At 37.1% G+C, this 27,250-nt stretch overlaps 1 protein-coding gene across 1 annotated transcript in view; it reads right to left on the reverse strand.

Annotated features, from left to right (window-relative positions):
- The window catches only part of LOC111151119 (usherin), a 680,307-nt gene that overhangs the window by 532,473 nt on the left and 120,584 nt on the right, over positions 1 to 27,250 (reverse strand). Inside the window, exons 11-13 of the mRNA XM_022508904.1 lie at positions 23,296 to 23,491; positions 19,242 to 19,883; positions 7,178 to 7,361 (exon numbers count right to left, since the gene is read on the reverse strand). Coding sequence (XP_022364612.1) covers positions 7,178 to 7,361; positions 19,242 to 19,883; positions 23,296 to 23,491 — 1,022 coding nt within the window. The remainder of the gene's footprint in view (positions 1 to 7,177; positions 7,362 to 19,241; positions 19,884 to 23,295; positions 23,492 to 27,250) is intronic.

Genomic DNA, 27,250 nt, shown 5'->3' on the forward strand with positions numbered 1-27,250 from the left:
TAAGAGAAATAGTGTTGTACCAGGTGATGGGCTGGATTAGGCTTGACCATAGGAAGGAAGAATTGTACTTACAGGTCAGGTTTGAGGGCAGTACCAGGGTGTACAGGGTGTCTAATACGGGTCTCAAGTACCAATTGAGATGAATTGCATGTGGCCCATTTCTGTTCTCATTGGTTTTGGTTTAGACAAATATGATATACTTTTTTTTTCTTTATTGATTTTTCAGTGGGCAGACTTTTTTTGCTTCATTGTTTTCAATACTGATTAAATCATGTTTGCTTTATATGTCAGAGGTAAACAGTGATTTTTGCACTTGGATCAACTTTCTAAAACCCATGTCCCCTTCTTGTGATAGGTAACTTTTTTTTTTTTTAAAGATTTTATTTAATTATTTGTCAGAGAGAGAGAGAGGGAGAGAGAGCAAGCACAGGCAGACAGAATGGCGGGCAGAGGCAGAGGGAGAAGCAGCCTCCCTGATGAGCAAGGAGCCCGATGTGGGACTCGATCCCAGGACGCTGGGATCATGACCTGAGCCGAAGGCAGCTGCTTAACCAACTGAGCCACCCAGGCATCCCGGATAGGTAACTTTTGAAGAATGAACCACTTGGTTGAAAACAGGCAAATGATTTTCCAGCCTGTTACTGTTGTATTTGGTGGATTTTTGTTGTTCTTGCTGCAGTTTAGGGTGAGGACCTATTTTATGTCTTTTGCCCTTGGAAGTATATGAAAAGTCTAGAAAGTAAACCAAGGGGAAAATATAGGAAACATAAGTTATACAATAAAACAAAACAAAACAAAAAAACGGAGAAGAGCTAGGCTGATGTGTGAACTTCATGGAGGTTTAAATAAGGTCCCCTGACTATATAAATGGAGAAAGCAGATGAGAAAGTCAATTTATTTTCTAAATCAAGAAGGAGATACAATAATACTTGCATCTTCTTGCTTAACAATAAAATATTGACAATCTGTTGTAGAATTTTGGATATTAGTGAAAAAAATATATATTTGTCAGTACCTGTCATAATTCAAAATAGATTTGATTGATTTTAGTTGACTTTCTTTCTTTCTTAAAAAAAAATAGTCATCAGGGCATCAATAGTTATTTTCCCATGCAATATGTCTATATATTAAACTATAAGTGAACTTTTCCTTCAAGAAAAAAAAATTCCTTCTACTAAATGGAATCCCATAAATTTTAGTCATCTTTGTGCACATTTTCAAAATAGTCAGTGTTAGTATATATACACAATAACAACCAGAAGTCAACAAAGAGATTTCAATATCATTCAGGAAAGGAATGGAAAACATAAAAAGAATAAAATCCATTTTTATCTCTTCTCAATGATGAGCAAAAGTATAAACTCAAGCAATTCTCATTGCCACATTTTGAAATATCTTTCTCTATGACCTTCTGTGCTGGAAGATTTCTTCTCTAATGATTATCAATGTTAAAGTGAAAAGAGACAGTCAAACTCATCAGTGGAATATAAGGGTCAACTCAAAGCACAGGCATTCCATATGATTGATTTAGCAGAGGACAAATCCTGCTGATTTCCTTCGGCCTCAAATGGTCATGGGAAGCTTTATTCTTTCTATTCATTTCAGAGAAGCTACATTATATATGGTAGCTCTTACTTCCAATAGCTCTTTTTAGCAGCAAGCTATGCTCAATATCAGAACCAATCTTGTCTAATCTGAGAGGATCCTGAGCCCCACTCACATATGGGTGGTATGACTTAAATTTAAAGATTTATATCGTTTCACCAATATTATGATGGCATGAGATGTCTCGAGACTTTTATTTTCATTTTGGGAGGAAATGAGGAAAATAACATAAGGGAGAATTGGTTCTGTGTTGGCTATGTTAAGAAAGAGAGACATGCAAACTTAAACCCCAAAGAGATAGGTAACTATAGGTCTAGAGCTCATGGCAGAGATCAGAATAGATGACAATATACTGGGGATTTGTTTAAAAAGTGGCTGAAATCACAAACACAGATATGTAGATTGAATGGGCAGATTAACGAGGAGTAACCAGGAAAAGATAAGACAAAGAGATAAGATCTTGGAGGCCAAAGAAAGAGCTAATTTTAAGAAATAGGGAAGACAATAAAATAATTGCTACATTGAAAAACCAGAAGTCATAAGAAGCAATCATAAATCAATTTTATTCTCATCTTTCCCTGATCTTTTGAATATATATATCTTTGTCAATTATATCTCAAAAAAGCTGAAGGGAAAAAAATAGGCTAAACTCAGGCAATAAAATGTCTAGTCCAATATATTAGTCAATACTTCAATCTTCAAAGAATAGATATTTAAAGAACAAACTTCTCCCTTTTTTTTCTAGCTAGGACGTAATGAAAACAGCAAGTCTATAACCAGAGAAGGTAGAGTTTTACTACAGCTCCTTTTATTACTTTCCTCTTCTCTCATGCATAGGCCAGAGGAGGGGTAGGAGCCCCCAAGACTAGCAAAACCCAAAGCAGTGTGCTTTCTCCCACAGTGTACAAACCTGCCTCTTCCCTGGAGGCTGTACTCTTGTGATTTCTTTATTGATCTCTCTCCCTCTATTAGGTAACTCTTACCTATAATTTTAGAGAACTCAGATATATGTCTATTCCAACTGGTTGCTAACCAATTTTTTAACCCACCAGAATCCCATCTTTTTCTCTTCTTGGGGCTCTTTAGCTAAACTTTTGCACAAGTGTTAAGATAACCAACCCCATGTTTTCCCTCTTCCTTGTAGACCTTATCTAGTCATAACAAATACTATACTCCTTTCCTTACCTGAAAAACTTTGGGAGTATAAAATAATCAGAGAACTGCCCTGACAAATTGTCTCTCTTCATTCAGATTTTTTCAGGTCTAAGAAATGTATCAGTCCACTGGTCTCCTCAACTTTGGGAGACACATATCACCCTGCAAGTCATCTAGTAAGAACCTCTCACTGAGAGGCACCAGTGACCCCTACTTTCTCCCTCCAGTGAAACCCTTCTCTCTAAGCTTATCTTTTCATTAACCCATTTTTATCTACTTTATCTGGCTATTTTACTTTCTTTGATTTGGATGAGTATTTTAAGAGTCATCTACCTAGTTCTTTGCTGTCCACACTTTGCAAATTCTGCTAACACTTGCATTAAATATGGTGACTGAGGAATTAATGAGAAGTAGGGAAAATGTAGAAGAAAAAGACTATTCTTTGTAAATGTTAGTAAATGGTAGAAGAGTGAGAGAGTAGAGATCAACTCTCAGGGCTCACAGGAAACGACAGAGTCAAAAGAGGAGGCTTTGGGATGGGGATGAAGGGTCTATTTGTAGATAGTTATGATATAGCCAGGAGGGAGAGATTTAAGTTAAAATAAGGGGAGGATCTGATGGAGTAAAGTTCAGAGGGAGGAAGAAGGAGATGTAAAGGGGAGATAGAGAACAGAGCACGGGAAGAAAAACATGAGGGGACACATCAAGGACAGGCAATATGTCATTAAAAATTTTATGTTGTTTTCTTCTAAGACTAGATTTAAAATTGAGAATGTTTGACAATGTAGACAAGTTGGAGCTGGAGAGAAGATAATCTGGAGATAGTTATGTCTGGTTCTGTCTGTTTAGCCTGTGAGGCAGAGGGCAAGATTGTCTGCAAGGACAAGGACTGAAGAGACTGGTAATAATTTAAAGAGGGAGAGAAAGCACAAGGATGAGAAGCAAATACACAGCAGTATTTCCAGTCAACACAGACACTTGGTTTTGAAGTCCTCCCAGGCTCAGGGCAGGAGCAAGTTCATCACCACTGGAGCTGACCCACAGTACAGCAGAAAGGAGAGCTCTTAATAGCACTCAGATTACTCAAGAGAGTCAAGATTGAGGTGGTTTTGGCTCAGAGAAGGCATAAAGATGAGAAAGAGGAATGGGGATGATCAAGAACATTAGGTAGGGGTAATGGATGAGAGGTTTGAGAGAAGTTGGGAGCCAATTATGAGGGAATTTAGAGACAAGAGGACTGGAAAGATGTGATGTATTCACAGAGTAGCATTTCTGGGATTAGGAAGATGTGAGAAGTAAAGAAGTTCCGAGTGATCAAAAACAAACAAAACAAAAACCTGGTTATGTTCATGAAAATTGGTTGCTGGAACGGTAATTAAATGAATGAGAGGTGAGGGGAGAAAAGACCATCCCTCTGATAAAGTTCTCAGTGAATGAAAACTTGGAAGTCTCCAAAACTCCAGCCTACACTCAACCCTTTTATTTTACTGAGCTTTGCCTTCTTGATTCCACCTCAGCACCTTCTAATAATGTAGTTTATATGTTGTTATTGTTGGTTTTATTTTTTGTTTTTTTGTTTTAGCTCTCCCCATTCCTCATCAATTTAGGTTAACATTTAAACCCAGGTATTATCATTTTTTTTTTCTCAATTAATCCAAGGAGTCCAATCCCAGTGTTAGTGACTCCTTCTACAGAGTGATAGGTGATAGAACACCATTCTTGAATAATTCTTGATCCTGAATTTGACTTGGGTGGGAACCAGGATAAGTAGATAAACCTAAACTAGAGGGAAGCAGAAAGGGTAAAAGTCAACCTGAATTTAAGAACTTTGAAGAACAGATGAAAAGATGATTTCTTTGAAGAAATCAGAGTCACTTAAATAAAGCTAAGTGAAAAAGCTAAGATCATCATAAATCTGGCCATAAATAAGGGATTTTAGTGGTAACAATAGGAAAAACTACAGGGGGTACCAGTAGAAAGGAAATGGGTAAGAGACTGGCACAAAACGCCATAGATGGGCATGAATATTCCAAGGAGGAGAGTAGATTGGGGGAATAGTTTTCTCTGGTAATTAAATGTTGTCAGAAAGACTATGGAAAATATAAGAAACCTAGAGATAGAGGTAGACAAGAGTGAAACAAACCAACATAAGAATCCCAACTACAAATGGCTAACAGACACATGAAAAAATGTTCATCATCATGAGCCATCAGGGAGAGTCAAATCAAAACCACATTGAGATATCACCTTACACCAGTTAGAATGGCCAAAATTAACAAGACAGGAAACAACATGTGTTGGAGAGGATGTGGAGAAAGGGGAACCCTCTTATACTGTCGGTGGGAATGCAAGTTGGTGCAGCCACTTTGGAAAACAGTGTGGAGATTCCTTAAGAAATTAAAAATAGAGCTTCCCTATGACCCTACAATTGCACTACTGGGTATTTACCCCAAAGATACTGCTGTAGTGAAAAGAAGGGCCATCTGCACCCCAATGTTCATAGCAGCAGTGGCCACAGTCACCAAACTGTGGAAAGAACCAAGATGCCCTTCAACAGATGAATGGATAAAGAAGATATGGTCCATATATACTACAGAGTATTATGCCTCCATCAGAAAGGATGAATCCCCAACTTTTGTATCAACATAGACAGGACTGGAAGAGATTATGCTGAGTGAAATAAGTTAAGCAGAGAGAGTCAATTATCATATGGTTTTGCTTATTTGTGGAACATAAGGAATAACATGGAGGACATGGGGAGATAAAGAGGAGAAGGGAGTTGAGGGAAATTGGAGGGGGAGACAAACTATGAGAGAATGTGGACTCTGAGAAACAAGGTTTTGGAGGGGCGAGGGGTGGGAGGTTGAGTGAGCCTGGTGGTGGGTATTAAAGAGGGCACATATTGCATGGAGCACTGGGTGTGGTGCATAAACAATGAATACTGGAACACTGAAGAGAATTTTAAAAAAATAAATAAAAATTGAAAAAAAAAGAATTCTAACTAGGGAATTTGTTAGATGGTCTTCCAATAAAAAGTACATAGAGGAGATAATATGTACAATAATTGGCCCTAATTTTACTACAAAATCCTGGCTATACTTTTTATTTAACATTTACTCTACCATGTGTTTTCTGTACTCATTCAGAATGATTTAGAATCTGTAGAAAGGAGTAATAATGCTTTCAGACCATCAAGATGATATTCCTTCCAATGGTAACAGAAGTGGAAGAGCATGGATTAAGAAAACAAAAAAAGGCATGTAATAACAGCAAAAATTGTCTTAATAAATATTTTAAATATCATATGAAAGATTTTAAATCACATTGGATATTAGTAGAAAGCCAAATGCACTAGTTTTGAGTTCTTTTTCAATAATTTACACTGTCACCCTGTCCAAACCTTAATCGAGGTGCTAATGAAGAGTGTAACAGCCAAAAGGCAGGCAGCAGGGGACAATGAGTTGAAAATAGCCCAGATAATCTCAAACCCATGACTCATTAGCAATTATATTTATAAATACACACACGCATATTGAGAAACAGCTTTGATTGGTGTGTACAGAACATAATACTACTGCTTGGGGATAGGAATGCCAAAGAATTCATGGATATAGTCCCAACCCTAGACAAATTTATAATCTGACTGAACCCAAAAAACACACATGGAATAGGCAATCCAGCACATGTTCAAAAATACAGCAGTGAGCACACATGCATGACAATAAATGCCCATAGATACGCAGGGAACAAGAAGTATAACATTAAAGACCGTGTAATTTTGTAAAGTGGGTAATTTATTTTCAAAACGTACTTTACACATTAGGAAAAAATCCTATCACTTGATACAAAAATACATTTTAATCTCCTGATCTTTATTTTTTTTTCTCTTTTTTTCCCTTACTCATCTTTAAATGTAAATTAGAAAGGCAAGGACAACCTAAATGGATGCAATAAGTTAGTAAATAAGTAAGCAATAAATTCAGGGGCCACATCAAGGTTCTATATACAAATACTGTGTATCCCAACCCTTACAGTGTGTGTGTGTGTGTGTGTGTGTGTGTGTGTGTGTGTGCACATGTTTACTTCTATGGCTATTTCTCTACCTGTCTCTCTCCATCCAAATTGCAAGTTCTTTGAAGGAAAAGGATTTTATCTAGTTAAATATTCCCAGACCTTAATACAAGGGACGTCTATTAACATACAGCAACCTATACATTGGAACTCTAGGAAATATTCAAAGATTACTATTATGCTAAAGAAACGTAGGCATCAAAGAGTCAAAAATATATCAACAAACTAGGGAGGGCAGAAAATACTGCTTTTTACAAAATAAATGAGAAAAAAATCATTGTTAGGAGATAAAGTAAATACAAATACAATTCAATACATATATTTAAATAGTATTAAAAATATTTACCTTCCAGTCTGAGGATCAAATCCAAAGTAAAGGTCTCTACAATGGTCACAACTTTGTCCAGCAATGGAAGTGTCTTGGCAAAGGCACTGACCAGTTAGGCTATTACAGATGTGATGAACAGCACCTGTTACATGGCATGAACATGGCAGACAACCAGGGACATTGCCTGGAGAAAGATAAAAACCTGGAAATAAAGAAATGAAAAGTTTATATATATAAATATATATATATTTGCCATCCAGTCTTTTCTTTAAAAGGTAGTGTTTTGATTACACCAAAACCAGAATGCTATCATGGCCCTTCCCAATGCCCAATTCGAATGTGGCTACGGCTGTTCTTAACTAGTGTGTCAGTTACAACCAAAAAAGGGCTGAGTAAATAATTTACATTGTACCTGAATGTCTCCCAGGCAACTCAAATTCAGTGCATTTAAAATATACTTCAGAAGAGGTGCCTGGGTGGTTCAGTCGTTAAGCATCTGCCCTAGGCTCAGGTCATGGTCCCAGGGTCCTGAGACCCAGCCCCGCGTCAGGCTCCCTGCTCAGTGGGAAGCCTTCTCCCTCTCCCACTCCCACTGCTTGTGCTCCCTCTCTCACTGTGTCTCTCTGTCAGATAAACACATAAAATCTTAAAAAATAAAAAAAAATTAAATCTACTTCATGAACTTTCCATTAAAGACTAGTCCTCCTTTAATATCTCCATTCCAGCAAATAGGACCAACATTAATTCAACTGCTCAACATAGAACCCTGTGACATCTTTGGGAAGGTAGCCAGACAAAATAAAAGATGGCCAGCTAAATTTAAATTTCTGATAAACAATGAGTTTTTTCATAAAAGTCTGTGATATAGGTTTATACTAAAAATTTATGATTTTCTAAAATTTTTATTTAACTGAGAATTCTGTAGTTTGCTAAAACTGGCAACCCTCGAGTCCTTCACCTCCCTCTACCCCATACATCTAGTTAAGCACCAGGTCCTATGGATACTATCTTCTAAGAATTTTAAACTTTCTCCTCTCCATCCCCACTGCCATCTCCCTAGTCATAGTCACTACCAAATTTATTATAGTTAACATTGTGGACCAGAGGCAATGGTATTCATTATCTCACTCCTCACAACAATGCTAATAATTCAGGTATTATTATTATGTTCACTCTATATATGACAACACTAAAGGTTAAGAAGGTTAACAAACTTTCCTAAAATAATAGAGTCAACAAATAACAGATTCACACAGAGGCCATCTCATCTCATGGTATCCCTCTTATTCCCTCCAATCGTTTCTTCACAGTGTAGCTGGAACAACATTTTTTCAGAGTGTAGTCTGAGCACCTCGTTCCTCAAATGAAAATTGTTTGATGACTTCCTATTCCCTTTGGGGAACAAAAATCCAAATCCTTAACCCAAGCTCCAGTCCCACTGGCAGGTCCCACCTGTATCTTCAGCGTCATTTCACTGTTCATTCCCAACTCCGTCTCCTCCAGTCATACTTCTTCCTTTCTTGATACCTACATGCCTTGTCACTGGCATGTCCGTCTGCTGAAATTATTTTGACCTATCCTTTCTGCTTAGCTCACTCCTAGGCACATCAGGTCTTGTGACTTCCTTGAGTAACCTACTCTAGGCCAGTTTAAACATGCCTGTTCCAGTTTCATAACATCTTGTTTATTTCTTTCAGTGTGCTCATGAAAATTATACTTAATCTCACTTTCAACAGATTATAACCTCCATGAAGACAAGAACCTTGTCTGATAAATTCACCACTGCCACCAGCACCCAGTACGGTGTTTGTCACAAAGCAGGAACTCCTTAAACATTTGATGAAGTCATTCAAATGTACCAAATTATAAGTAGGCATTGATTTCCATAAGTATTATAGTGAAAAACCCACAGAATTTAGGCTAATTATAAAACCCATATTTGCTTCTTATAGCAGAAGAGCTAGAAAGATGATCCAAAGTATCTTCACGTTACTTAAAATTTCATATAACCAACAGCTATGAAATTAGAAAGGCATTAGACAGTAGAATAATGGAACAGTTGTATGAGGGAGAAATGGTTCTTGGTGTTGTGGGGCATGTGTGTTTGTGCATACACATGCACCTCCACGTACATACACACACAAGCACATGCACAGTGTTACAAAGAATTTTACTGAAATGCAGAAAGAATAAAGTTCTGACAAATGAAAATGATCTGCACAATTGTCATGGCCACTAATTTAGGTATATATCACTGAAACTGAAAGAGAGAAAGAACATGAACACAAAGTGAATCTACTGTGTATTACTATGCTATAGGGAGAAACAAAAGTAATTGGAATATATTATAAATCTCATTTGAGGCTCTGGTTGAAAACAAGCCATTCTTTCATAGCCATCCACAACTTGTAGGTCTTCTCCCTGGCCCAGCATATTCTCTCCTTAGAAAGTTTCAGAAATAGTCAAATAGAAAAAGATCATGCTCAAAGAAAGGGAAGAAACTCAAAATCAGTGCCATTCCAATCTGTTGGAAAGAACAGGCTGATCTTGTCATGTTTTAGAGTAATTGGCAACTAGATTATGTCATTTGCTTCTTTGTATCTACTATAGCAATTTGCCTTATATGTGTTTCCAGAAGTATAGTTGTGCAAATTAATTTATATTCTCACACCTGATTTATCATACAATCAAAGTCACACACTTCAAAGGCTTTTATTTTGAATTCAAGAACACTATGGCTGCAATTCGATGTATTTTTCTTCCTGTGAAGCTACCTAGGTCCTTAAATTCCTGATGATGGCATCATGAATGTACTAACAGCTCTCCAATTTGGATAAATTACCCATTAACACAGATACTTAGAAGTAGAATTAATTTGGACTTATTGCAATAGCTTCAAGCCACAGAGAATTCTAGAACAATTACAGATGATTTTTACAAGAAATGACTTATTAGATAAATCCGTAAAGGCAAGGGGGCATATTTTAGCACAGACAATTGGGTTGTCCAAGTTTTAGAAAATTAAAAAAAAAAAATTCCATAGAAAAAAATCAGAGATATACACAGAGAATAACAAAAATGAAAAACAAAAACACAAAAACCAGGGAGACTGCAACATGGAGGTTGGTCTTCAAGGAAAAGCCTGCATTGGAATTTTCTTGGGGTTAATTCCCCTCCTCCTCTCTGGAGCATGATTATAAAGGTTAATCCCACCAGTATTTTAGTTGTCCTATTTTTAAGCAGTCCTAATTAGGATGACTCAGGTACCTTCCTGCTCAGTGATTACTTCTTGCCTTACCTGAATGTGCCTAATTCTAGACCATTACCTCTCCTTTTATGACTTACAACTATAGAAAACAACATTTTCCCTTCCCTCCTACTTAAACCTCAACTCCAGAATGTGACTTAAAAGATAACTGACCTCAATTTTCTTTCACTCAATACATTTCTGATCTCCTTCCATTAGCTCCACTTCATGTTCCACATCCTCGGTCCATAACATTTTAACTGATCTTCTGGAGGTTTCTATCCATGAATGATTTCGTACCACATTGTGAAGCACGGTCATTAAGACGATGCTATTCCCTTACATTACGTAGTGCTGAGAGTTCGCACATATTCAGCACCAAACAGCCCACTAAAGTTTGTTATTTTCCCCAGTTTTATTTCAGCAAGCCCCGGTCCCAAACAAGACAAGTCTAATGGGAAAAACAACGTGTCTTGCTGTTAAAGCAAAAAGTCACCAATATTATAAAATAGTGTTGCTTTATCCAGAAGACTTGCAGAATCCTTAGAGTTCAAAGTTATTAGCAAGGCAGCCGGTATTATCTCCTGTAGTGGCTATTTGCACAGCACAGCACTGTCCTGGGCATAAAAGAAGAGCCCATTTCCTAGCAATGTCTCTCCTGAGGACCATGAACAACCAGGCTTTGCCAAGGTCTTGAAATGGGAGAAAGAAAACAAGTTTAACCCCTAGGCCCTATTCAAAAAAGGAGGGCAGAGCTGAGGCTAAGCACTAATTATAAGCCATTTAGAAGAAATGATTCTCACCTTAAGCCAGAGAATGGACATAATACTAAGAGAAGAGTCTAGGGATAAATTTGTTGCTCACCAATACCAAGAAACAAGATGCTTTAAGTAATCATTTTAAAAATCAATATTTTCAGAATGAACTAATTTTCAAATTAAAGTGATCCTAATTTTCAAATTAAAACAATAATAATTTTCTTCCATTTTGGTAATTTTATATAAAAATAATGCTGAAATTATTATTCATAGAGTTGACCAAAGGTCAATAATTGCATAAATATTAATATTATTCAACACAAGGTATAATTTTTCATATTTAAAAGTTTTTTAAAACTCTTTTCAATTAGTTTAGATATGTTTTGTTATTTAAATTTTTTAAAGAATTTATTTATTTATTTGATAGAAAGAGAGAGAGAGAGACGGTGAGAGAGGGAACACAAGCAGGGGGAGTGAGAGAGGGAGAAGCAGGCTTCCTGCCGAGCAGGGAGCCTGATACAGGGCTTGATCCCAGGACCCCAGGATTATGACCTGAGCCAAAGGCAGATGCTTAACGACTGAGCCACCCAGGCGCCCCTAGTTTAGATTTTTTTTTTTTAAGATTTTATTTATTTGCGAGAGGGATATAGAGCATGAGCAGAGAGAAGAGCAGAGGCAGAGGAAGAAGCAGGCTCCTCGCTGACCAGGGAACCCAATGCGGAACTTGATCCCAGGACCCTGAGATCATGACCTGAGCCAAAGGCAGTTGCTTAACCAACTGAGCTACCCAGGCGCCCCCCTAGTTTAGATATATTTTAAAGTCTCTGCTCCTGTCTCTTCTTCCTGGACTGCTATACTCTCCTTGATTACTTTACCAACTCCTGTTTGCTTTAAAAACTCATGTCAGAAAAAAAAAATAAATAAATAAAATAAAATAAAATAAAATAAAAATCTCATGTCAGAAATCATGTTCTCAAGTAACTCTTCCATATCCCCCACCCTTCGAGAGTGAATGAATTCCTTCACTTTACTACTTCTCTAATAGGACATTTCTAATATTGCACTTGTCACACTGTGTTATATTTACATACAGGTCCATTTCTCCTACTAAAGCAAATGCCTTAATATATTTATGATTGTATATCTTATACCAGCATAGACCCTGGTACATAGCAATGTATTCAATAGATGTTTACTGAAAAAATGGACATATGAATGAAATGAGTAGATGGCTAGATGGGTAGGTGGCTGGTTGCCTGGCCTGTTGGATATCTGTTACCCTTTAAAATATGAGACAATCTCTTTAGCACATTTGATGAAGTCACACAAATGTACCAAAGAAACTTTAAAGTACCAGACTTTAAAGGAACTAGTAAAGATAAATCTGTGAGTCAAAGAATGATTGGTCAGAATGGCTTAGCCTATCAGGAAGGAAAGCAGGGAGAATGTATATGAACCAGGAACAATATACTTAAAATGTAATCTTTAGGGATACCTGGGGGGCTCAGTCATTAAGCATCTGCCTTTGGCTTAGTTCCTGATCCCAGGGTCCTGGGACTGGGCTCCCTATTCAGCAGAAAGCCTGCTTCTCCCTCTCCTACTCCCCTTGATTGTGTTCCCTCTCTTGCTGTCTCTCTCTATGTCAAATAAAATCTAAAGGAACCCCCTAATTTTCCTATTTTGGGGAATATCCATGAAGGACTCCAAATGCATTTCTTTAAAAATAAAATTCAGTAACAACAATGAACATAAATAATGACAGCTATGATTATGTCTTGGGAGTTACAACGCATATAATGTGTATTCACAATCCACAGAAACACTTTTATATTCTTTGTTCCCATTTTTCTCAGTCTCAGTGTTTATCAACTATGTGCTCTAAAGTTTCTCTCCCATGCCATTGCCACCATCCCAGAAATTTCTCCAACTTAGTCCATGGAGATCATCTCATTTCTAGACAACTCAGTTCAATTCTTCATTATCAGATCACAGTAGTCTCTCGGAATTCTATTCATTTCCATTTTATAACTATTACTCAGATTCTAGACAACAGAGATACACTGGGACCTAAAGCAGTCAGCTAGAATCACGGATGGGAATGAGTTTCATCATGGGGGGAGGCTCAAAACAATTATAATACAAGTATCTCTTTTACATCATCCTCTAATATTTTTTGAGTGAATGATTAATAAATATTACATTATTCAGAAAAAATGTTTTACTCTTTCAGAGTCCAGACTCTAAGGTCAGTTGGACCTAGATTTGTAAATGGTTCTGCTGAATTAGAATCCATTTCCCCTACTATAAAGTAGGAAAGTACTGGTCCTCCCAGCCTATAAATATTGTACATATTCGACGGGACTCTTTCAGATAAAACCCCTTTCCAGGGCCTAACAAACATCAGACACTCAGTAAATATCACCTATTTTTATAGGCTGCCATTTTTATGAGGCAATATTCTAGGAAAGTGGGATTTTCCTTAATTACAATTTAAATAATGACTTGTCAGTGTACTCTCCCCCCACCCCCACGGATGTGTCTGGGATTACGGTCCATATTGCTTATGACAAAATTCTTCCCTGGTGGTTTATCAGAGAAGAGGTTCTTATTCTAAGGCCCAGGTCTCTCTGCACGTTCATCTGCAAAGCTGTTTCATCAAACACTAGGATAGGTGGCCTAACTGGATCTCAGCTTTGATGCACTGATTTTTAATGGAATATCAGCCATCTAATTCCAATTCCATTGGCAGGGTCTTGCATGCAATTCTGGTTTATGAGCTCATTACTTAACAAATATGATATGCTTCTTAATGAAACAAGATACTTTGTTTTACTTTCTAATAGTCTGTATGAATTATAAAACAAAACCAAAAGTAAATATCAGAGGATAGCATGAGGAATTGTCCTATTAGCACAAAACATGTCATACGAAGCTGTTTTCATTATAAATTAGCCTTTATTTTATTCCAAAGCCACAGAGTCCTCAATAAACTCTCTCTGCCTCCGGTTCTCAAGGACAAGGGTGGGTCACTGGCTCAGGATGCCTTGACATCCTTCCCTGCATTTCCCGGCCTCGCCTCTGATTAAGTGTTTGCTGCTGAACGTTACGAGGTCATCCAGCACCGAAAAAAACGAACTGGGAAAACATATTTAGTGCTGTATTTATTAGTGTGGGCATGTGTACATTCATATATGTACACACACTCCAAATAATTTTAAATTAAAGCATTTTTAAAATACTTAATGGAGGTTAAGCAGCATTTTTAACCTCTGTTCAAGTTATTGAATGGCATATTAAAACCAATGTGGCTCTAATGTAGCTTCTAATGTGCACTGCTGCTTTAACAAATTGCCTATAAATTTTAGTTGAATTAAGCCTATTCCTTGTACATTCATAGTAAGGTTAGGTTAATAATACATGAGGCTTCATTATATGCACCTTCCTTAATAATGTTTTTTAGGAAAGTGGGACGAGAATCTATGGGCAATAGTATACTAGGGGACAGGAGTATTCGCAACCACAGACGAAAAAGGCGGCAGAAATCTCGAGGCTTGCCCGTCCATCCCTCCTATCCCACCCCAGGCTTCCCCCTCCACGCCCCACTACTCACACAGGCTCCGCTGTGGCACATGATCTAGGTCTCTCAGGTGTGTTTAAAGAAGGAGAAAGGAAGCTTCAGTTTCCAGCAGTGCATTTTAACGTGCAAACTACAGAGCTGGCTACTGGGAAACATCTGTGTATGATGAAGATGCTTTGGGGTTAGGGTTCTTTTTTTCAGTGTAAATTTCATGGTAAGAGACAATAAAACCAGAAAATAAAATTCAAAGTAGTTTCAGAAGCTAGAATGGAGGACGCCCCTCCCCCCAGAGAAAGTCCACAAAACACATTCCATATGCTACACTTATGTGTACAGAATACCTTGTTTTGTCAAAAAAAAAAAAAAAATCCATTAGGTCCTTAGATTGCTATTTTCTTTCCTCCCTGGCAGGGTAAAAACCACATCTTCTCTATATGTCATCAAAGGAGCACTCAGAGAGTTGCACTCTGCCTATGCCTAAATAGAAGAGAACGTCACTGGGTTTGGGGGGTTTTTGAGGGTTTTTTTTTGTTTTTGTTTTTGTTTTTGTTTTTGTTTTTATTTTGAGAGACAGAGAGAGGGCAAGTGAGGGGAGGGGCAGAGGGAGAGGGAGAGAGACAATCTGAAGCAGGCTCCATGCCCAGCACAGGGCCGTGGTGGGGTTTGATCTGGCAACCCTGAGATCATGACCTGAGCCAGAATCAAGAGTCAGATACTTAATTGACTGCACTACCCAGATGCCCCACCCCTGGAGTAATTTTTTTTTAATTTTTTATTTTTTTTATTAACATATAATGTATTATTAGCCCCAGGGGTACAGGTCTGTGAATCGCCAGGTTTATACTTCACAGCACTCACCATAGCACATACCTGCCCCAGTGTCTATAACCCGACCACCCTCTCCCCACCTGCCTCCTCCTGGCAACCCTCAGTTTGTTTTGTAAGATTAAGAGTCTCTTATGGTTTGTCTCCCTCCCAATGCCATCTTGTTTCATTTATTCCTTTCCTACCCCCCAAACGCCCCACGTTGCCTCTGAACTTCCTCATATCAGGGAGATCATATGATAATTGTCTTTCTCTGTTGACTTATTTCGCTCAGCATAATGCCCTGGAGTAATTTTTAAATGTAATTATGTATAACTTCGGGAAACACTGATGGGAGTATCCACCAGGGAGACACTGCCCTATGTGCCCAGGACAGAGCACTGAACAATGTCAAGAATAGCAGTTAGACTTGTAGAACAAATGATCTAAAGACTCCTGGAAATGAGGTCCGAGAAAGATGGGGGGTGTTACAGTTCATGTGGACCACGTGTTTTATCTACAATGATGGGAAGACTGTGGAGGATGGGGTGATACAGTCTGACTAAGGTATGAACAGCATCACTTTTGCTGTGCATTAAGAAACGTGACTGGAGAAGAATAAAGAGGAGAAAGGAAGCTTTAAGAGGCTTGTCAGCTAGTCCAGAAGGAAGATGAAAAGGGTGAGTGGGGTGTTGAAATGTGGACCAATTCTGGATCTATTGGAAACTGAAAGCAACAAGACTGATTTCAATAAAAGAGACAAGGGTTGTAGAAACAAAAGGGAATCAGGAGAACAGCAAGGATTTGGCTGAAAAGATTATAACCCAGAAACTACTAGCACAGCATTTTAGCTAAGCAGAGTTGAACAATTTTTCCCTTCTGAAATCCCCAAAAATGAAATAAAAGAGAGTAGAGGAGATGAAGGTCAGTGGCAGATGTCCACTAGTAAAAGCTAAACACTTGCCATGGAGAAGCCAACAGTAAGCTGATTGATTCAGGTAGTGTCAGTCTAGAAAGAAAGGTTTGGAATTGAAGATTCCAGAGGTTTCTGAAGTCAGGTGTGAGAATAATTCATTGTCTCCCCAAACAGAAGATTGTCCCTCTTGCATTCTGAGAGAGGACAATGAGTGTTCTCTTTAGAAGTTAAACTAGAGAGTGTATGTGTTCAGGAAATCTAAGGACAAAGTGCTACAGTGAGTACGGGGATTATATATAAATTGCCTGTGATAGGTGATTTCATGTGTCAGCTTGAGTAGATCTGGAGTCAGTTGTTTGGTCAAACACTAGTCTAGATGTTATTGTGAAAGGTTTTACAGATTTTCCCAGAATACTAGAATGCTCATCTACAGACAAAAGGGCCCACTGAGTGCTCAGAAAAATTGTTTAACGAAAGCACATCATCATGAAATTGTCAGAAATGAGGGATATAGAAATAGTAGAAGCTTCTAGAATGTAAGAAAGAAAAGAAAGAGAAAAGGAAAAAAGGAATCTAATTGGCACTGCAAAAAGGTAATGGTGAAATAATTTTTTGAGTGAAAATGATTCAATATAATGGTAAAATATCAATAGTTATTAGTGTGGAATACAGTTATTTGCAGACATTCAAAATTCTTTAAAAAATTACTTTTTTCCCTATAGTCTTTCTCACAAGTTACTGGAGTGTGTTCTCTACTGAATACACATATAAAATAAGAAAAAAGAAGAACACATAGGATTCAGGAAATGGGATCCGACAAAGGAGATACGTGAAAGAAATTCTCAATACAGCTGATGTATATACACATCTCCTATTGGTTCTGTTTCTCTGGAGAACCCTTACACAGATACTCACCTTAAAATTCCTGATTATTTCTCAGTGTGTTCAATTAAACCACCTACTGAGTGCATGCAATGTACCAGGAATTACATTAGTATTGTGACTATACACATTGAATAAGATAATCCCTGCTCTCAAGATATTGAAACTCTAACCAGGGACATAAGCAACTACCCAAATAAATAAAATACAAGAATGCCTTAAATACGATAACTATTTCCATTAATAGGGATGATCTCCATTCTATATTTTTCTTAAAAGGGAGGACAATTTGCCATAACCCATGCAGAGAGAGAGAGACAGAAATGGAGTATGTCCTAAAGAGAGAGGGAGAGGGAAAGGAAGAGAGAGAAAAAGAGAGGGAATATGGAAATGATTGAATGGTTGAATTAATGGATATGTGTCAATGGGAGATTTCTGGTTCCTGAGTTCTCACTGCATTGCTCCATATCAGGTTCTGTGGGACAGCCAGTGATAATACAGCCCCCATTTACATTGAAGCCAGTTCAAATTACTTTCTGGTACATACATCTCAAAAAGAATTAACTATTCAGCAACTCCATCCCATCCATCCCTTTGGATTTACTTGTCCCAGTGACCGATGTGAAAGGAAACATATGGCTCAATCCTAAACTGGTTTCCTAGTCATGGCAAACAGGACTTCCACTGTACCCATTTCTGACAAGCAAATCTCCCTTCTGCTTGGCACCACAATCCTTCTTCTTTACACAGGTCTAGATAACTCAGAGCTGGTTGCCTAGGCAGAACTACCATTAGCACAGCTATTAAACAACTAATAAACACGTATATTCATTATGATGTTATGATGGTTTTATTATAAAGAAAGTATATTATTTTGTTAGATCATATAAAGGCAAGGAGAAAACCATGAATAGGGTCCATCTTTCCTCCAGTTGGCAAACACATAAAAAGATGGATACAGTGAGACTAAACGATAGTCTGTTTTGCAAATTTGGTGACATTTAAAAATTCTAGGGACGTCTAGGTGGCTCAGTAAGTTCAGCATCTGCCTTTAGCTCAGGTCACGATCCCAGGTCCTGGGATTGAGTCCTGCATTGGGCTATCTGGTCAGTGGGGAGCCTGCTTCTCCCTCTGCCTGCCTCTCCCCATGTTTGTGCACTCTCTCTCTGACAAATAAATAAATAAAAACCTTTAAAAAATAATTCTAGATGCCACTAGACAATGCTAGAACATATAGCCCATTTAGTAAAAACATTGGTCAGCTTTATTCAGAAAATAAGTTCATCTGAATATCTGGCATGGCATAGATAATTAACCTAAGTTTTCCTTTCTCTGGGAAGCAAAATTTATTCTTGCTTTTATTAGTTTAGACTTCTTGTGGTTATTTGAAGGGAATTTACTTCAAATAGAGAAATTAAGTATAAATTAGTCTCGATTATAAAATGTCTGATCAGCTGGGATTCCTGTAAAGACTCATCCCAAATACATCAACAGAGACAGATACGCCAAATAATCTTGAACATGTGAAATCGTTCTATCTGTATTTGTTGATAATATAAATGCAAAAAACGTTGTTGGAAGTAAATATTTTTAGAAGTCCCAACCCCGGGGCACCTGGGTGGCTCAGTGGGTTAAGCCTCTGCCTTCGGCTCAGGTCATGATCTCTGAGTCCTGGGATTGAGCCCAACATCAGGCTCTCTGTTCAGCAGGGAGCATGCTTCCCCTGCTCTCTCTATCTGCCTCTCTGCCTACTTGTGATCTCTCTCTCTGTCCAATAAATAAATAAAATCTTAAAAAAAAAAAAAAGTCCCAACCCCAAAACAAAGAGGAATCATCCAATATGGGATAACGAAAGGAAAGCCACTGTGCACTGACCACGTAATACACTTCTCTCTTACCTGGTTGACAATGATTACACCTTCTTCCCTGCCGATTAGGCAAACACAGGCACTGGCCACTGATGGGGTCACAAGCAGTCCCAGGTAATGTCCCCAAAGAGTCACACTCACACATCTGGCAGCCTTGAAAATTGCCACTGGTCAGATTGTACCTGTGAGGTGCACACTGATTACAGTGAAGACCTGTTACTCCTAATTTGCAAGGACACTGTCCTGTTGATTTGTCACACAGCAGAGAGCCATTTACCGTCCCAGTCTTATCACAGTTGCAAGGCAGACAGAGGAAAGAATTATTTTGCCTGAGGTAGAAGTATCCCTCCAAACATTCGTTGCACTGTCTCCCTCCTACCCTGGGCTTGCAGACGCAGTGCCCTGTCCTGGCATCACAGACGGTCCCAGACAGGGATCCAGCCATGTCACAGTCACAGGCCTTACAACTGGCAACGTCCAGTCCGTAAAAGTGTTCTCTGCAGGTGTCACACTGAGGTCCTTTGGCTTCTTTCTTGCACTCGCACTGCCCAGAAAGAGGATCGCAGAATTTGCTCACTGAGCCGTGGACATTGCACCGGCAGGGCTCACATCCATCATTGTTAAAACTTCGGAGGAATTTAAATCCAAAATTGCAGTGATCGCATCTAAGCCCTGAAGATAAAATTTGTTGAAGAAAGTGAAAACGTGGAAATGATTCTATTCACGCTTTCAAGATAAACCATGCTCCTGCCACCATTGAATGCAGACACAAAATGTTAGGTGTTTTCTCCCAGGGAATGCCATCGAGGCCTGGTCATACACTCAAAATACAGTAATGAGACTTACATGGGCAGTCATACGAAACTTTAGTTCTGTAACGTGCTTTACGGAATTTTATTCCTTAATATATAGAGAAATGCTCACTAGAAATGTTGCTCTCTTCCTCTCTAACAAATATGAAAACGATTATTTTTAATTATTTTACGTTAACAAAATGTTCATGGAAAAGAATAGGCAAGGAAATAAATTTTCAAAGCTACCCAGAAGAATTACATATTACCACATTACTTATTTTCCTAGAAATCAGATGATACACCAATGTTTAACACAATTGGAAGGTGATAGCTGTTTTTGTGTAGCAGAATATATGCTTCTGAATATCCCCTCTTTAAATAATTAATATAAATAAAACTTATCCAGAGCAGTTTTTGTTTCAATGCTTGTATATGCCCCTATATTTTATTATTTTCAATTAATATAAATTATGCTCTCCTCGGCTCATAAAGCAATCACATCGCTTGTCATATCGTGTGGTTCAGGACATTCCTCTTTAAACACTAAATAAATTCTGCTGTTAAATTACTTCTATTTAAAGGAGTACATATATACATTTCACAAACAGAGAAAAATATTTTACGACCCAAACTTAAATCTCTGACAACTTAGGTGAGTTTCAGACAGAGCATTAAAGGGAAAGAGAATAAAACAAAAAATTTTGAGTAGTAAGAGTTAAGATGCAAAATATTCCCTTTAGAGAGTTCCCACACACCTGACTTTAAATAACTGGCTATGTGGGGTTGAATCAATGGAAACATTTATTTCAAGCTATGATCGTAATAAAAAAAAAATTAGTCCTAAAATAACAGTCAAAAACACACTCAGGAACTCATATATAGAAAAGCATTTCTTAAACTGGAAGGAAATGCATAATATATATGTATATATATGGATAAAAATTCAAGAACTCCAATGGAAGGCAAGTTCTTTAACAGTGATGAATGACTCACCTAAGGCATATCATTTAATTTCAATAAGGAAAATAAAAAAGGACCACTATTGCTGCAAATTTTAAAAATAACTGTATTGTTAACAAGAATTATGACTCATTTTGAACTATTAAAATTGGTCTACATGGATTCATATCATATCAGTTTTAAAAATATGCGCAGTGCTTATTTGAATATGCCATACATATTCCTGACAGGTAATCTATTCCTAACGATACTCGGGGAGGCCTACAGGGCATCACATTCGGTGTTAACAAGTGCAGGCGAGTTAGCACACTTGGCATTTAATTCACATTCTTCTCCCTTTTTATTCTAGATGAATGACCTACTTTAATAAAATTATTGGTGCTAATGTATTTTACTAGTGATAGAATCATTAGTAAGATTTAACAGTTTTGTTAACTCGAACAGTTTGCTTTCTGAAGCGTACACAACATACACCAGTATTTTTGGCTTTTTTTTTTTATATTAACAAGGTAAAATTGAATAAGGGTATTGGCTAATCCCATTAGGAAAAGAAACCTATATATATACATACCAAGTTTGTGTTTTTATTCAAAACGCTGCATGTGCAGAAATAACTCTAGAAATAATCATCTCAAAATGATCATTTAATCCTCAAAAATATATGTCTTTGTATTTTCCTACAGAAAACTATCTAGATCAATAAGACACAGAGATGGCAGGGAAGTCATAACACATTCTAAATAAAGAGCAAATTTTGATTTCCCCCTTTTCTTAAGATCTGGGATCCAACCATCACAGGAAAGACTTCATTGTTACAGAAAAGTAAACATTTCATTGTCCTTAAAGGTCTGTCCTTGAATTTTGCTTTCCGATCATGAATTTAAAATATATTTCATATTAAAGAACAAAGGATGACACTAGATTGAATTCAAGGGTCTTGGAATTCATTTAGCATCACAGATAACACTTATAAAAAGATACACTGCTCTTTACAAGTTACTTCGTTTTTTTTTCCCCAAAAAAGTTAGTTTTTGTATGCTTGAAATGCATAAGGACAAGTATATCAGATTTTGATGTAATCTTTCTTTAAACCAGAGAAATCTTGTGTCATATCATTTACCATGTCCATATTTTTTAATTAAATTAAAATGAAATGCTTGTCTGGCTGAATTGTATAAAATGAGGTGTATATACCTACGTATAGAAAGGATAAAGAATTAGGTTTAGACTTACAGGACTGTAATAAAAATGTTATTCAGAATATGTTCATCTGTATATGTATTTGTATGTATGCATTTGTGTGTGTATGTGTGTGTATGTGTATGTGTGTGTGTGTCTGCCAAGCATGTTTTCATTATTACAAGGTTCAGGTTAGTGTGAGAAAAACCACGGAAGACTCGGTGTCTTGAATGACAATAGAAGGGTACAGATCTTTCTTAAACTTCCTATGTGAACCAAGACATGTTCCGTTAAAATACAAGACTCACTTCATCAGGAAACTTTCCTCTCATAATATTCTCATATATCAATATTTCAAAGTGCATTATGTACATAGTGCATTTTGGGCACTTGATAAATTTTGTCCTTATGTGGCTGTGGTTCCCCTCAAAAATGCTGGATGTAATAAATTGCTATAATCAAATCTAATTTCTGAAAAATACCTGTGGGAGTAACAAACAAAAAAGCAGGTCTTGTATAAAAAAATGATAAATAACACTGAAGGTAGCTGTTTATTATAATCAGCTTGGCACTGAATTACAAAATTAAAATTATGTGGCCCTTTATAACTAACCCTACCAATATACATGATCTGTGGAATTATGTTGGCTTATTTTGCATTTCATAGGAACAGTTCAAAGAAATATAATAGAAAAAAAATGGAAAGATTTATCACAAAGGACCCTGTAGCACAGAATATTTTGAAAAAAATCTATTTATTTTGGTCTATTAAGAAAACTAGCATGGAAATGATTTGCTTAGAACTCACTAAGTGTAAAACATTTTGAAAAAGTACTAATTTTCTAAAAGAAACATCTATGCAGTAAGCAAATTATATTTTTCTATGACTTATTAGTATGGGACCATGTGAACTAAGGCATCTACAGAATAAAGAAACTTCTAAAGGGTTGATTAAACTAAGCTTCCAGCTATAGTTTGATAGAATTATTAATTTAATCATTTTTAGACAGTTAATTTCATCCAAATTGTTTTTTTTTCCAGCCTGCCTTGAGCAAGGAAATTTGCTTTGCTCTTCAGTTAAGAAATCAAATAGAGAATTTTATTCCAGATGGTAATAGAGATGTGACTGTAAACTTTTGCATTACACATACCAATAACATTTGCTTTGCACTTGCACTGGCCTGAATTTTGGTGACAGGTAATATCTCCATCCACTGTCCCAGAGGTACTGCAGTTGCAGGAGCTGCAGCCATCAGGATCCGACTCTTGTAGATTGTAGAATCCATTTTGGCACTGATTGCATTGTCTGCCAGACACATGTCTCTTACAATTACACTGGCCTCCGATCTAGAAGAGATACAACATTTTGTAGAACGATGAACGTATCTATTTTTAGATAATTTGCTCATTAGGTACAAGACAGGGAGGGAGGGAGGGGAAAAAAAAAAGAACTTTAAACAGACAAGAAGGTAATAAGGTACGTTTTCCTCCTGACACAAAACAAGGGAAGCTTCAGCAGGGTGAATATATAGAACTGAATGAAAATAAACCCTGAAGAAGTCAGTAGCATGGGACTAAAAGGGAAACGTGGAATTAAGTACTGAGCACCATAGAAAGAAATCAAAATATAGTCCTGTGGAGATTGAAAATAGAAAAGAGCCGGCAGTTAATTTAGTCTCACGATTTTACCTCTCTGTTTGTTCCTCTTATCTACTATCTCATCAACCCAAACTTGCTTGATATGTGGTGCTTAAATTAAGGATGGATCTTTCTATAGTAATATCATCCCATCAAGGTCTTACTGTTTAAAATAAAGTTCCTTGTTAATGGAACCATTTGTGCCTACTGATAAAGAACTTTTTTTAAAAGTTTTTTTTTACAACAGTTCTGCTTTTAGGAATATTTCAGCATATTTGTAGTTTATTTGTAACAAAACTTAGTCATATTAAGTATAGTTAGCTGATTTATATTGTGGTAAAAATGCAAAAATAGTTATTTGTTTCAGAGCACAGTCAAGTAAAATATCAGCTGAAAAAGACTATTTTTCTTCTTCAAGCTCCTGAGAATGAAATACACAAAATATAGAATGCTTATCTACTATATGCATAAATAATACTATGGTGGTTAAAAAAAGATAATTAAGAGCCTAAGCTTTTCAGAAGGGAACATATGCATGTAAAATGTGAAACTAATATGAGAAATTTAAAAATAACTTGGGATTTGCAAAAGAGATGCCAATGTAGACATCAGATCAAATCTCCTGTAAAGTCACTGGCATTTCTTCCCCTGATTTCCTCTTACATGAGCTGAATCTAGCTCTCCACAATTGGTGGCAGGGTTGTCACCCAGGGAAGTAACCTATGTGGAGAAAGGTGTAGCTTGATTTACCTGTAATCACAGGTATACTCAAAAAGATCAGTTTGGGATTCAGTTACAAAGATGTAAAAAAGGGTTTTTTAATCAAGGAATTTTAAGGACTCTATCACTGTCTCATTCTTCCTCATCTCAGGTATAGAGAATATGCTGGAATCATTACTTAAGGGTAAAATAATTGATGTGAAAATGTTTAGTACTCTGAAAAACAGAAGTGTATACATGCACCAGGTATACTTGTATATTAATAATGAACCTCAGTGTCAAAGATACTTATAGGTCCATAAAGATATGCAAAGACCATGAATGATCCTTTGTACCTTGCTACATTCCCCACCCCACTCTTACCCAGTCCACATAATCCAGATCATTACTCAAGATGGAGATTTGATTTGGTCTGCAAAAATAAGTGGTATTTATTGGTGGGTATGTGTAATATATAGTCATGAAAATCTACTAGGCCTCTGATTATATACTCAACTGCAAATAAGAGAATATGATTTTACTACCATTTCCTTAACCTAAAATTTGTATAACACATAAATTATACTTTCTTTAAATGAGCTATACCTTAAAATGTGGCTTAGAATTATAAAGGCTTTATAGTTCTATGAAAAGTTTTATTTTAAGCAGTTTCTCAAAATTCACCTGAAAATACAAATTTACATCTGTACAACTCAGCTTCATTTATTTTTTAAATATTTATTTATTTTTATCTTAGAGAGAGAGAGCACACTCATGGAGGATCAAAGGGAGAGGGAGAGAGAGAATCCTCAGATAGACTCCCCACTGAGCATGGAGCCTGACACAGTGCTCTGTCCCAGGACCCTGAGATCACGACCTGAATCAAAGTCAAGAATCAGATACTTGGGGCACCTGGGTGGCTCAGTTGGTCAAGCAACTGACTACAGCTCAGGTCATGAACCTGGAGTCCTGGGGTTGAGTTTCACATCAGACTCCCTGCTCAGCAGGAAGTCTGCTTCTCCCTCTGACCTTTCCCCTTTTGTGCTCTGTCTCTCATTCTCTCCCTCTCAAATAAAATCTTAAAAAAAAAAAAAAAAGAATTGGATGCTCAGCCAACTGAGCCACCCAGACACCCCTAGTTTCATTTATATTACGGCACATAAATCTACTTAAACTCTAAGACCAATTCCTGTCCACCAAGAAGTAGAAAGTGAGAAAGGTTTGCTTTTCCCCTTTAAAAATACACTTCCAAAATGTCAGATACAACATTTTTCTGTTTCTATGCTCTTTTGTAGAATACTTTTACACTAGCCCAATTAAATAATACAGCCCTGAATAAGTCATGGGATGAAAGCTACAACACAAGGAATATTGTCTTTGGTATTATAATAGCAATATGTGGTGACAAATAGTAGCTACATTTCTGGGGAACACAGCATAATGTACAGAGCTGTCAAATCACTATGCTAAACACCAAAACTAATGTAACATTGCATGTCAACTGCAGTAAAAATAAATGAATGAATGAATGAATAAATAAGCAAATAAATACACACACCCCTGTAATTATTATTCCCCAGAAAGATAAGGTAAAAGCTATATTCACTAAAAAATATAGAAAACACGCTGAGTGAAATAAGTCAAGCAGAGAGAGTCAGTTATCATATGGTTTCACTTATTTGTGGAACATAACAAATAGCATGGAGGACATGGGGAGTTAGGAGAAGGGAGTTGGGGGAAATTGGAAGGGGAGGTGAACAATGAGAGACTATGGACTCTGAAAAACAATCTGAAGGGTTTGAAGAGGTGGGGGGGGGGGGGGGGTGGGGGGAACCAGGTGGTGGCTATTAGAGAGGGCACGGACTGCATGGAGCACTGGGTGTGGTGCAAAAACAATGAATACTGTTATGCTGAAAATAAATTTTAAAAATGATTAAGAAATATATATATAGAAAACAAAAACCTTAAGAAAGAAACAATCTGTGGAGGAAGGAATACATTAGGCAAAATAAAAATTTCAATAAGAAGATGGGAAGAGAAAGTTGAGAAAATTCTTGGAAAAGAGTAATAAGGATAGAGATGAAACCAAAATAAAAATAGAGCATTTCCAGATGGACAAAAGTAGAAAAAAAACAAACAAACATGAGGGAGGAGATTACCAAAGAATTAATACAAAATAAACAGTTTTCCAGGCATGAAGCTACAGTTTAAAAGTGCTCACCATGTGCTGGTAAAATTAATTGAGAGGGGTGGTGGTGGTGGCAGGGAACAGAGGCAAGGTCACGTAAAATCCCATAAAGCATTCAAATACTGGAAATATAAGGGACAAAAACTTCCAGAAAAAAATAAATCCCATATAAAAGAGCTACAGAATATCACTGAAGTGTTCTGCATTATTATTGAAACCCAGAATACTACATCATAACTTCCAAATTATGAGCAAAATTATTTGCCAATCTAGAATTCAATACCAGGTCAAACTATCAGTTATCACTGAGGAAAGAATAATGACATTTTTCAGGTATGAAAGGATTTCAAAAATCTAACTGCCTTTCTTAGAAAGCTCGTGGGGGATATGACTCCAGCAGATCAAAACGTAAATGAACAAGAGCAACAACAACATAAGGCATGGGATCAAGGAGATGAAGATTCAGTGGCGAGTCTCAAGCTAGTAGCTGAGCCAGAGGCCTAGAAGGCCATTGGTCCAGACTAAATCCAAAGATGGAGCATTTGAAGAAGGCAGGGCTGTGCAGATGGAATAATTGTACT

Source organism: Enhydra lutris, unplaced genomic scaffold (assembly GCF_002288905.1).
Source record: "Enhydra lutris kenyoni isolate GAN:26980312 unplaced genomic scaffold, ASM228890v2 scaffoldscaffold25, whole genome shotgun sequence".
Taxonomy (NCBI): domain Eukaryota; kingdom Metazoa; phylum Chordata; class Mammalia; order Carnivora; family Mustelidae; genus Enhydra; species Enhydra lutris.